Source organism: Monodon monoceros, unplaced genomic scaffold, assembly GCF_005190385.1.
Source record: "Monodon monoceros isolate NGI ecotype Baffin Bay Population unplaced genomic scaffold, NGI_Narwhal_1 Super_Scaffold_1, whole genome shotgun sequence".
NCBI lineage: Eukaryota > Metazoa > Chordata > Mammalia > Artiodactyla > Monodontidae > Monodon > Monodon monoceros.
In genome coordinates, this window is record NW_021703765.1 from 86,038,662 (window position 1) to 86,051,887 (window position 13,226).

A 13,226-nucleotide genomic window follows, 5' to 3' on the forward strand; every position below is an offset into this window, starting at 1 on the left:
GTTTACTTGAATAGCTTTCATCAGTAATAACACATGTTTTTTAAAAATAAAGTATCTCATTACAACCAGTTAGGTGTTGTTAGGAGCCATTTGCCATAGTCTGAGGACGCAGGGACTCAGTGAGTGCTGAGTAGACGGGGGAAGGGGAAGAAGATTGTTTCCTTTGGGGCCTTTGTATTTCTCTTCAATTAAAATTTCCAAATATTCTAGGAGAGAAAAATTGAACCACCTAAATTTTTGTTACACTAGGTTTAAGATTTTCTTAAAGGTGCAGAGAATAGTCTGACATAACGCCTAGCACAAAGTAGGCACCCAGTCAAACGTTTGCTGAATAAAGGAACAGTTTCTGCAGCTTGCTTTTGTAAGAAAAGGTTACCTTATATGGTTGGGATTTTTTAGAAGTACCTTTTAATAGTGGAGTCCCATCATATGCTTACTTCTGCAAACTCAGCAATGTGCTGAGCCCAGAAAAAAAAGGAAAACAACAAAAATTGACCATTTGCCCATAGAGTGACCCCAGCTGGCACTCAGTGTGTGCATCCTGACGTGGCCCGAGATGGAGCCGGTGCTCTGCCTTCCCCTCCATCGGGCTCAGCACGTGTGATGTCCTCTTAAATGCCCTCTGACATCACAGGCACTGCCTGCGGCCCCTAGAACCTCCCTCTGCGTAAGATGTGGCTCCACTCAAGACATTGCTCCACCAGCTGATGCTCATGTGGATGGTGGGGCCCGTGTAGATTTCTGCTCTGTGCTTCCAGTTACTTAAAAATGTATTACCATTTTCACCTTTTCTCAATAGCTTCATTTGCTCCAATAAGCTTTGCAATCAAGGCCAAAGAAAATGATCTACTTCCCCTGGAAAAAAATCGTGTTAAGCTAGATGATGACAGTGATGATGAAGAAAGCAAAGAAGGCCAAGAAAGTTCTAGTAGTGCTACAATCACTAACCCGGCAGTTGCCCCACCCTGTGTAGTTGTTGAGGAGAAGCGGCCTCAACTTACCCAGGAGGAGCTAGAAGCAAAGCAAGGTTTGTCAATATGTTTTAAACTTCTTAAAAGAAAAGTACATAAATACAAGATTAACCTACTAAGCCAAAACTACGAGACTGCCAGCTAGAGTCTCCAGCCTTTGGAAATCAGAACCACTGGGGAGCCGTGGGCTGCTTTGGCTCACCTGAGAAGTTCTCTGTGGAGTGAGGAGCACTGCTGTTCCTTAAGCTCAGATGCAGTGCCCTCGGCGATTTGTTTTCAGAGGATCAGCTGAGGGTGGCCAAGAAGGCTTTAATGGCAGCCTTGGGGCAAATGCTCAGCCTGTGCGCCCAGCTCGGGGTAATGTTCCGAGCTGGGAGACGCCTCTTTGCGAGGCCATCCCCCTGCAGAACCATCGGACCCTTGAAGGTGCTGGGGCCCAAGCTGGTTTTCAGGCTGTGGCTCGTCTTCAGGGGTCACGGTGTGGCCACCGCTTGCCTCTGACGCATGGCTAGCAGTGTTTGTGGGGAACGTCTTGTCGTGTTCTGTCCCTCCTCCAAAATAAGTTCTGTTCTGCTCTCACTAAAGTAGTGAATTAACAGTTGCGTTTGCAGTATTTATCTGTTCTAACTGGTTTTGTGAATGAATTTTTCTTTGTATACACAAACAGATCACGCAACCTTGATGGAAGGTCATTCTTTAACCACAGGATGCCCTGCTCTCGGGAACTAGCGTTGTGCTGCTCCCCGCGAGCACACTTGTGTTCATGCATGTGTACCTAAATCTGCATTTATTGCGTGTGGAGTGAACCGTGTGTCAGATCATTTGGAATAAAACACTTTTCACGGTGTTCCTTACCTGGTAATTTGGGCGCATGTTTATGAGAACCATTCCGAGGTTTTCATCATTTCAGGTTTCACTGCTGTGGAATCCCAGCAACTTTCTGACTTCGATTTTGAATGTAAAATGTGAGAAGCACCAATAGTAAAAGCATTGTAAACTAATTCTCTGAGAATTGTTTGCCCGATTTGTTGGCCTTTCCTGAAACCTGTATCATATTCACGTTTTAAGATAACTGCATTATGTTTCATGACCCTTTTACTGCCCATGGAAATTAAGATAGCAAGAGATCTATACAGTACTGCTTGCTCTAAACATCTTGTTTTCTGTTTATTCCTTAAGCAAAGCAAAAGTTGGAGGACCGACTGGCAGCCGCTGCCAGGGAAAAGCTCGCCCAGGCGTCTAAGGAATCGAAGGAGAAGCAGCTTCAAGCGGAACGTAAAAGGAAAGCAGCTTTATTTTTACAAACCTTAAAAAATCCCCTGCCAGAAGCAGAAGTCGGGAAAGTGGAAGAAAATCCTTTCAGCGTCGAGGTGAGTTAAACAAGAGTCCACGTCTGTGTTCTGGGCAAAGCGTGGTTGGTAAAAGCACCTGAGTGTGGGTTCCTCCGGCCACTCAGCGCTCGAGCCCGCATGAAGGCTGTGAGCAGACCCTGCCCTTCTGCCACGTGGGATCGCGTGCTTTTCCGGGCAGACCTCGGAGATACCGTGGTTTCAGTTCCAGACCATAGCAGCGAAGCAAATCACATGCGCTTCTTGGTTTCCCAGTGTGTATAAGAGTTACGTTTACATTATACTGTAGTCTATTAAGTGTGCAATAGCATTATGTCTGAAAAATATATACATACCTCCATTTAAAAACCCTTTATTGCTAAAAAATGCCAACCATCATCTGAGCCTTCAGCGAGTGGTAATCTTTTTGCAACAGTCACATCACTGATCACAGATCTAATAATGAAAAAGTTTGAAACATTACGAGAATTACCAACATGTGACACAGAGACATGAAATAAGCAAGTGCTCTTGGGAAGGTGGCCCTGATAGACTTGATCGACGCAGAGTTGCCACAAACCTTCGATTTGTATAAAAACAAACAACAGCAACAAAAAACCCCGCGGTATCTGTGAAGTACAATAAAATGAGGTCTGTCTGTACTGTATCGCTGGGGTCAGTAAGAACCTGATGAAAACTCCCTGAGTGCACATGCACAGCAAATACTGGGTGCAGTGTCACAGACACGGACCTCGGGGCCCAGGCTGGGAGCCTGTGCTTCGTGGTGAGCCTCCCAGGAGCTGCAGGACAGCTTCGGCTGTGAGGGCCGCCTCGGGCCTGGACAGACTCACCAGAGCAGTGAGGCTCCTGCCACAGCAGTGGCCCTTGAGCTCACACTGACGGCCAAGAACCTTACTCAGGGGTCTGTGTTAATAGCAGCACTTTAATTAAAAAGAAAAGTAAGATATGGTTACCGTCGTCTTCTCTTAAAGGGGTCAGATCCTCACAACTCTTTCCTAAGCTGTAGAACCACAGCTTAGTCCCTGGCCCATTTCCTCCCTTCACATGGCAGTGGGGCATGGGGCGTTGGACTGCTCAGAACACGGCCTGCTCCGCTTCTCCAGGGGTCCCCAGACGTCTTTCGCAGCTGCCTTTTTCCTGTAACGTAGAACGGGCGCTGTGCGTTTTTTACTTTAATTATGTTGACATTTCTGAGCATCTAAGGCCGTTACTAAAAACTGATTTTTGCTGCATGTAGCCACTGGTTTTTGCTTCTCCATGGAAAGCAGCATTCTAAGTTCAGATTTTCAGCATTCTGTTGAAGGTCGAATCAGCTTTCTCACCTCAGGAGTCGGTCTGAAATTCAAATCTGGCAGGAGACCTCAAAAATGGTAGCTGGATCAGGCTGGGGAGCACGAATGCCAGCTTCCGTGAGAGCCTGTGGACTGTGGGCTGCACCTTGGCGGGCTGGGCGCACTTGCCATCTTCCTGGGCACCCGGCCACCTGCTGGAGCACCGGCCTGGCCGCCTTTGTGCTTCCCTGTGCTGCTTCCGGAGGCGGCCGCCTGGGGAGGCCAAAGGCAGGCGGGCCCAGAAGAGCACCTGCAGTCATGCCCTGGCTTTGGGAGCACCTCTGCGCCAGGGCAGTGATGAAAACATGCAGCTGCTATAACCGCCACAGATAGAAAAGGGGGGAGAGGCAGAGTACAGAACAGCTCCACGTTTATGGCTGCAGCTGTAAAAACGCGCATATAGTTTGGGGGGGGGGGCAGGGAACTTAAGAAGGTGAGCGAGCTGCCACATGGGAGGGGTGTGAGTGGGCTACTTTAATTTCCTTTATTGTTTTGATGTCATTTGCGCAGGGAATATAGGGCTTAATTAAAAGGTATCTGCATACATAGATACATAGATACTGTAACCCATTATGTTACATGGTTGCATCTATATTTTCTAATAAAACTTGGGCTTTTTGTTTGTTTTGGGTTTTTTTTAATATCTATATTGGAGTATAATTGTTTTACAATGCTGTGTTAGTTTCTACTGTATAACAAAGTGAATCAGCTATACATATATCCCCATATCTCCTCCCTCTTGCGTCTCCCTCCCACCCTCCCTATCCCACCCCTTTAGGTGGTCACAGAGCACCGAGCTGATCTCCCTGTGCTATGCAGCTGCTTCCCACTAGCTATCTATTTTACGTTTGGTAGTGTATATATGTCCATGCCACTCTCTCACTTCATCCTTGCTTATACCCTTCCCCCTCCCCGTGTCCTCAAGTCCATTCTCTACATCTGCATCTTTATTCCTGTCCTGCCCCATGGTTCTTCAGAACCCTTTTTTTTTTTTAGATTCCATATATATGTGTTAGCATACGGTATTTCTTTTTCTCTTTGTGACTTACTTCATTCTGTATGACAGACTAGGTCCATCCACCTCACTACAAATAACTCAGTTTCGTTTCTTTTTATGGCTGAGTAATATTCCATTGTATATATGTACCACATCTTCTTTATCCGTTTGTCTGTTGGTGGGCATTTAGGTTGTTTCCATGTCCTGGCTGCAGTGAACATTGGGGTGCATGACTCTTTCTGAATTATGGTTTTCTCAGGGTTTATGCCCAGGAGTGGGATTGCTGGGTCGTATGGTAGTTCTATTCTTAGTTTTTTAAGGAACCTCCATACTGTTCTCCATAGTGGCTGTATCAGTTTATATTCCCCCCAACAGTATAAGCGGGTTCCCTCTTCTCCACACCCTCTCCAGCATTTATTGTCTGTAGATTTTTTGATGATGGCCATTCTGACCGGTGTGAGGTGACACCTCATTGTAGTTTTGATTTGCATTTCTCTGATGATTAGTGATGTTGAGCATCCTTTCATGTGTTTGTTGGCCATCTGTATGTCTTCTTCGGAGAAATGTCTATGTAGGTCTTCTGCCCATTTTTGGATTGGGTTGTTTGTTTTTTGGATATTGAGCTGCATGAGCTGCTTGTATATTTTGGAGATTAATCCTTTGTCAGTTGCTTCGTTTGCAAATATTTTCTCCCATTCTGAGGGTTGTCTTTTCATCTTTTTTATGGTTTCCTTTGCTGTGCAAAAAGCTTTTAAGTTTCATTAGGTCCCATTTGTTTATTTTTGGTTTTATTTCCGTTACTCTAGGAGGTGGGTCAAAAAGGATCTTACTGTGATGTATGTCATAGAGTGTTCTGCCTATGTTTTCCTCTAAGAGTTTTATAGTGTCTGGCATTACATTTAGGTCTTTAATCCATTTTGAGTTTATTTTTGTGTATGGTGTCAGGAAGTGTTCTAATTTCATTCTTTTACATGTAGCTGTCCAGTTTTCCCAGCACCACTTACTGAAGAGGCTGTCTCTTCTCCACTGTATATTCTTGCCTCCTTTATCAAAGATAAGGTGACCATATGTGTGTGGGTTTATGTCTGGGCTTTCTATCCTGTTCCATTGATCTGTATTTCTGTGTTTGTGCCAGTACCATACTGTCTTGATTACTGTAGCTTTGTAATATAGTCTGAAGTCAAGTAGCCTGATTCCTCCAGCTCCATTTTTCTTTCTCAAGATTGCTTTGGCTATTTGGAGTCTTCTGTGTTTCCATACAAATTGCGAGATTTTTTGTTCTAGTTCTGTGAAAAATGCCATTGGTAGTTTGCTAGCGATTGCATTGAATCTGTAAATTGCTTTGGGTAGTAGAGTCATTTTCACAATGTTGATTCTTCCAATCCAAGAACATGGTATATTTGTATCATCTTTAATTTCTTTCATCAGTGTCTTATAATTTTCTGCGTACAGGTCTTTTGTCTCCTTAGGTAGGTTTATTCCTAGATATTTTATTCTTTTTGCTGCAGTGGTAAATGGGAGTGTTTTCTTGATTTCACTTTCAGGTTTTTCATCATTAGTGTATAGGAATGCCAGAGATTTCTGTGCATTAATTTTGTATCCTGCTACTTTACCAAATTCATTGATTAGCTCTAGTAGTTTTCTGGTAGCATCTTTAGGATTCTCTATGTATAGTATCATGTCATCTGCAAACACTGACAGCTTTACTTCTTCTTTTCTGATTTGGATTCCTCTTATTTCCTTTTCTTCCCTGATTGCTGTGGCTAAAACTTCCAAAACTCTGTTGAATAAGAGTGGTGAGAGTGGGCAACCTTGTCTTGTTCCTGATCTTAGTGGAAATGCTTTCAGTTTTTCACCATTGAGGACGATGTTGGCTGCGGGTTTGTCATATATGGCCTTTATTATGTTGAGGAAAGTTCCCTCTCTGCCTGCTTTCTGGAGGGTTTTTATCATAAATGGGTGTTGAATTTTGTCGAAAGCTTTCTCTGCATCTATTGCGATGACCAAATGGTTTTTCTCCTTCAGTTTGTTAATATGGTGTATCACATTGATTGATTTCCGTATATTGAAGAATCCTTGCATTCCTGGAATAAACCCCACCTGATCATGGTGTATGATCCTCTTAATGTGCTGTTGGATTCTGTTTGCTAGTATTTTGTTGAGGATTTTTGCATCTGTGTTGTGATATTGGCCTGTAGTTTTCTTTCTCTGTGACATCCTTGTCTGGTTTTGGTATCAGGGTGATGGTGGCCTTGTATAATGAGTTTGGGAGTGTTCCTCCCTCTGCTGTATTTTGGAAGAGTTTGAGAAGGGTAAGTGTTAGCTCTTCTCTAAATATTTGATAGAATTCTCCTGTGAAGCCATCTGGTCCTGGGCTTTTGTTTGTTGGAAGATTTTTTATCACAGTTTCAATTTCAGTGCTGGTGATTGGTCTGTTCATATTTTCTATTTCTTCCTGATTCAGTCTTGCCAGGTTGTGCATTGCTAAGAATTTGTCCATTTCTTCCAGGTTGTCCATTTTATTGGCATAGAGTTCCTTGTAGTAATCTCTCATGATCTTTTGTATTTCTGCAGTGTCAGTTGTTACTTCTTCTTTCTCATTTCTAATTCTATTGATTTGAGTCTTCTCTCTTTTTTTCTTGATGAGTCTGGCAAATGGTTTATCAATTTTGTTTAGCTTCTCAAAGAACCAGCTTTTAGTTTTATTGATCTTTACTATCGTTTCCTTCATTTCTTTTTCATTTATTTCTGATCTGATCTTTATGATTTCTTTCCTTCTGCTAACTTTGGGGTTTTTTGGTTCTTCTTTTGCTAATTGCTTTAGGTGCAAGGTTAGGTTGTTTATTCGAGATGTTTCCTGTTTCTTAAGGTAGGATTGTATTGCTATAAACTTCCCTCTTAGAACTGCTTTTGCTGCATCCCATAGGTTTTGGGTCGTCGTGTCTCCATTGTCATTTGTTTCTAGGTATTTTTTTATTTCCTCTTTGATTTCTTCAGGGATCACTTCGTTATTAAGTAGTGTATTGTTTAGCCTCCACGTGTTTGTATTTTTTACAGATCTTTTCCTGTAATTGATATCTAGTCTCATAGCATTGTGGTTGGAAAAGATACTTGATACAATTTCAATTTTCTTAAATTTACCAAGGCTTGATTTGTGACCCAAGATATGATCCATCCTGGAGAATGTTCCATGAGCACTTGAGAAAAATGTGTATTCTGTTGTTTTTGGATGGAGTGTCCTATAAATATCAATTAAGTCCATCTTGTTTAATGTGTCATTTAAAGCTTGTGTTTCCTTATTTATTTCCATTTTGGATGATCTGTCCATTGGTGAAAGTAGGGTGTTAAAGTCCCCTACTATGAATGTGTTACTGTTGATTTCCCCTTTTATGGCTGTTAGTATTTGCCTTATGTATTGAGGTGCTCCTATGTTGGGTGCATAAATATTTACAATTGTTATATCTTCTTCTTGGATTGATCCCTTGATCATTATGTAGTGTCCTTCTTTGTCTCTTGTAATATTCTTTATTTTAAAGTCTATTTTGTCTAATGTGAGAATTGCTACTCCAGCTTTCTTTTGGTTTCCATTTGCATGGAATATCTTTTTCTATCCCCTCGCTTTCAGTCTGTATGTGTCTCTAGGTCTGAAGTGGGTCTCTTGTAGACAGCATATATATGGGTCTTGTTTTTGTATCCATTCAGCCAGTCTGTGTCTTTTGGTGGGAGTATTTAATCCATTTACATTTAAGGTAATTATCAATATGTATGTTCCTATTCCCATTTTCTTAATTGTTTTGGGTTTGTTATTGTAGGTCTTTTCCTTCTCTTGTGTTTCTTGCCTGGAGAAGGTCCTTTAGCCTTTGTTGTAAAGCTGGTTTGGTGGTGCTGAACTCGCTCAGCTTTTGCTTGTCTGTAAAGGTTTTGATTTCTCCATCAAATCTGAATGAGGTCCTTGCTGGGTAGAGTAATCTTGCTTGTAGGTTTTTCTCCTTCATCACTTTACATATGTCCTGCCAGTCCCTTCTGGCTTGCACAGTTTCTGCTGAAAGATCAGCTGTTAACCTTATGGGGATTCCCTTGTGTGTTATTTGTTGTTTTTCCCTTGCTGCTTTTAATATGTTTTCTTTGTATTTAATTTTTGACAGTTTGATTAATATGTGTCTTGGTGTGTTTCTCCTTGGATTTACCCTGTATGGGACTCTCTGTGTTTCCTGACTTGGTTAACTATTTCCTTTCCCATATTAGGGAAGTTTTCAACTGTAATCTCTTCAAATATTTTCTCTTCTTCTTCTGGGAGCCCTATAATTCGAATGTTGGTGCATTTAATGTTGTCCCAGAGGTCTCTGAGACTGTCCTCAATTCTTTTCATTCTTTTTTCTTTATTCTGCTCTGCAGTAGTTATTTCCACTATTTTATCTTCCAGGTCACTTATCCGTTCTTCTGCCGTAGTTATTCTGCTATTGATCCCTTCTAGAGTATTTTTAATTTCATTTATTGTGTTGTTCATCATTGCTTGTTTCATCTTTAGTTCTTCTAGGTCCTTGTTACAGTTTCTTGCATTTTCTCTATTCTATTTCCAAGATTTTGGATCATCTTTACTATCATTATTCTGAATTCTTTTTCAGGTAGACTGCCTATTTCCTCTTCATTTGTTAGGTCTGGTGGGTTTTTATCTTGCTCCTTCATCGGCTGTGTGTTTCTCTGGCTTCCCATTTTGCTTAACTTACTGTGGTTGGGGTCTCCTTTTCACAGGCTGCAGGTTCGTAGTTCCCATTGTTTTTGGTGTCTGTCCCCAGTGGCTAAAGTTGGTTCAGTGGGTTGTGTAGGCTTCCTGGTGGAGGGGACTGGTGCCTGTGTTCTGGTGGATGAGGCTGGATCTTGTCTTTCTGGTGGCAGGTCCACGTCTGGTGGTGTGTTTTGGGGTGTCTGTGGACTTATTATGATTTTAGGCAGCCTCTGTGCTAATGGGTGGGATTGTGTTCCTGTCTTGCTAGGTGTTTGGCATAGGGTGTCCAGCACTGTAGTTGCTGGTCGTTGAGTGAAGCTGGGTGTTGGTGTTGAGATGGAGATCTCTGGGAGATTTTCGCCATTTGATATTACGTGGAGCTGGGAGGTCTCTTGTGGACCAGTGTCCTGAAGTTGGCTCTGCCAACTCGGAGGCACAGCACTGACTCCTGGCTGCAGCACCAAGAGCCTTTCATCCACACGGCTCAGAATAAAAGGGAGAAAAAGTAGAAAGAAAGAAGGAAAGAAAGGAAGGAAGGAAGAAAGAAAGAAAGGATAAAATAAAGTAAGATCAAATAAAATAAAGTTATTAAAATAAAAAATATTAAGAAAAAAAATTTTTAAGTAAAAAAAACGGACAGATAGAACCCTAGGACAAATGGTGAAAGCAAAGCTATGCAGACAAAATCTCACACAGAAGCATACACATACACACTCACAAAAAGAGGAAAAGGGGAAAAAATCATAAATCTTGCTCTCAAAGTCCACCTCCTGAATTTGGGATGATTCGTTGTCTATTCAGGTATTCCACAGATGCAGGTACATCAGGTTGGTTGTGGAGCTTTAATCCGCTGCTCCTGAGGCTGCTGGGAGAGATTTCCCTCCCTTTCTCTTCTTTGTTCGCACAGCTGGGGGGCTCAGCTTTGGATTTGGCCCCGCCTCTGCGCGTAGGTCGCAGGAGGGCGTGTGTTCTTCACTCACATAGGACGGGGTTAAAGGAGCCGCTGAGAGTAAGGATATGTACTTGGAATACTGCAATATGCTTTTAAAAAGGAGGACATCGCCTTTAATCCTGACTCATTTTTAAATATAATTATCTTGATGCTTTTACTTTGGTCTGCACATTCATCTATACATACTTCAGTTGAAAGGTTTAGTGATGTTTTCAGGTGCTAGAAAATAAATGAAAGTTTTATTGTTTATTAATCACTCAAATGGTGGTAGAATTTGCTAGGATATTATTTTAAAATAATATATTAAAAGAAAACACGGAGCCGCTGATTTGGGGGCTCCGGCTCGCTCAGGCCGGGGGGAGAGGGAGGGGCACGATGCGGGGCGAGCCTGTGGCGGCAGAGGCCGGCATGACGTTGCACCAGCCTGAGGCGCGCCGTGCGTTCTCCCGGGGAAGTTGTCCCTGGATCCCGGGACCCTGGCAGTGGCGGGCTGCACAGGCTCCCCGGAAGGGTTTGTGGATAGTGACCTGTGCTTGCACACAGGCTTCTTGGTGGCGGCAGCAGCAGCCTTAGCGTCTCCCGCCCGTCTCTGGGGTCCGCGCTGATAGCCACGGCTCGCATCCATCTCTGGAGCTCCTTTAAGCAGCGCTCTTAATCCCCTCTCCTCGCGCACCAGGAAACAAAGAGGCAAGAAAAAGTCTCTTGCCTCTTCGGCAGGTCCAGAGTTTTCCCCGGACTCCCTCCCGGCCAGCCGTGGTGCACTAACCCCCTGCAGGCTGTGTTCACGCCGCCAACCCCAGTCCTCTCCCTGCACTCCGACCGAAGCCCGAGCCTCAGCTCCCAGCCCCACCAGCCCCGGGGGGTGAGCAGATAAGCCTCTCGGGCTGGTGAGTGCCGGTCGGCACCGACCCTCTGTGCAGGAATCTCCCCGCTTTGCCCTCCGCACCCCTGTTGCTCTCCTCCACGTTTCCGAAGCTTTCCCCCTCCGCCATCCGCAGTCTCCGCCCTGCTCCTCCCTGCACCTCCGTGGTGCCGGTCCCGTACCTATTCTTTTGTCTCTGTTTATTCTTTTTTCTTTTGCCCTACCCAGGTACGTGGGGAGTTTCTTGCCTTTTGGGAGGTCTGAGGTCTTCTGCCAGCATTCAGTCGGTGTTCTGTAGGAGTTGTTCCACGTGTAGATGTATTTCTGATGTATCTGTGAGGAGAAAGGTGATCTCCGTGTCTCACTCTTCCGCCATCTTCCCCACCGTCTCCAAAGTATCCGTTTTTAATTCATTTTTTATTGCGTAAAATATACATGCAGTTTTTCATTTTAACGCTTTTTAAGCATATAGTTCAGGGGCATTACGTACATTCATGTTGTCGTGCAGCCATCCCCACCATCCACCTCCAGAACTTCTCCATCTTCCCAAACTGAAGCTGTGCGCATTAAACACCAGCTCCCCGCTCCCCTCTCCAAGCCCCTGGCACCCATCATCCTATTTATTTAGGAATAGATTTTGAATATTACAATAATAGGACTGTGCCCTGTCCATTATTCTGGTATCTCGATTCTTTTCACTTCTGCTAGGGATCTTTCCGTATCAGTGCCAGAGTAGTGCCTCGTGTGTAATAGACACTTGGTAACTGTTTACAGGATGAGTGACTATCAGTCCTTTCATACATCAGTCCTGAAATCAAGCACCGCCTGCATGTGCCGTACTTGGTTCACCCCTCCCTGCTGGTGGAAATGCAAGCCGCTCCTGGGGTTTTACTGTTACAGCAGTGCTGCTTTAAGCCTTCTGTACTCACTGAGGTGAGTATATCCACAGGATAAATCCCTGACCGTGGAATTGATTTTTAAATTTCAGATTTAAAATTTTTTAAATTTATTTTATTGCTAAATTAGTGCCTAGAACAATTATAGCAGTTTTGCGGGGGGCGGGTTGTTTTCATTTTGTTTGTCTCTGTGGTGTGTGAATGTAACTGTCTTCACGCCCTGCCGTCACTGGCTGTCATCCACCTTAATTCTGTGAGTCTGATAGATAGGAAAAGATGGTATCTGTTTGGTTTAACCTACATATTTTAATTATAGGTGTTAACTGAGTAACTTTTCACGGGTTTTGTGGCCTTTTATTCCCCTGCTGTGAACCCCTTCCATAGCCTTTACTTTTCTCCTGGCTGGCTGGCTTTTCTCTCCTGTTTTGTGTTAGCTCTGTATCACCAGAGTTACCAACAGTTTCCTTTTTGTCTTTTAATCTGCCCCACTGGGAATTTATTTCATTCTGGGGAGCATATAGCTAGACACAACACAACCCACTAAATCACACATCTTTTTGCACTAGTTCAAGGGCCCCTTTATTATACACTCAATCCCAGCTGTACATGCTCTGTTAGTGCATGGTTGTCTGTTCGGTTCCATCGATCTCTTAGGAGAGGTGATTTTTACATACTCAGGTATAACTTTTAATGATGCCTTGGAGTGTGTTTATTGATGTGGACAGATACTAGTACGTTAAATTTTTAAGCAGTATATAAAATATTTAAAACACTATTCATAAGTAGTACTTAGAAATCTGTGTATATACCATCCCATTTTTGGTGTGTGTTTGTTTGTGCTCTTAATTCAAAACAAAGAGAAATCAGAAGTCTTGAATTGAATCCCTGTTGAATCATGCTGTCATTTATGTGGTAACAACAGACTTCAAGACATTGTTTAGATAACAGTAATTTTTTCAAGTTAATGATCCTGCCAAGTTTACAGGTCCAACAAGAGTTTGAAAAGGAAAGGGGAACAAAAATCAACCCATGCTTGTTGAGCCTCTGTTATATTCAGGGCGCTTTGGGATGTGAATTAGAAGCCTGTCTCTTATTCCATGACCAGTCGCATTCGTGTGGTTGGCATCTGCCCATGGACATTT

The 13,226-nt window shown here is 43.2% G+C and overlaps 1 protein-coding gene across 4 annotated transcripts in view; it reads left to right on the top strand.

Annotated features, from left to right (window-relative positions):
• Positions 1-13,226, top strand: part of SFSWAP (splicing factor SWAP) — an 82,442-nt gene that overhangs the window by 44,509 nt on the left and 24,707 nt on the right. For 3 of the 4 annotated variants that reach the window (XM_029221278.1, XM_029221252.1, XM_029221271.1), the window contains exons 12-13: positions 800-1,027; positions 2,151-2,341. In XM_029221278.1, coding sequence (XP_029077111.1) covers positions 800-1,027; positions 2,151-2,341 — 419 coding nt within the window. The remainder of the gene's footprint in view (positions 1-799; positions 1,028-2,150; positions 2,342-13,226) is intronic. The other variant, XM_029221262.1, reaches the window with a different exon arrangement.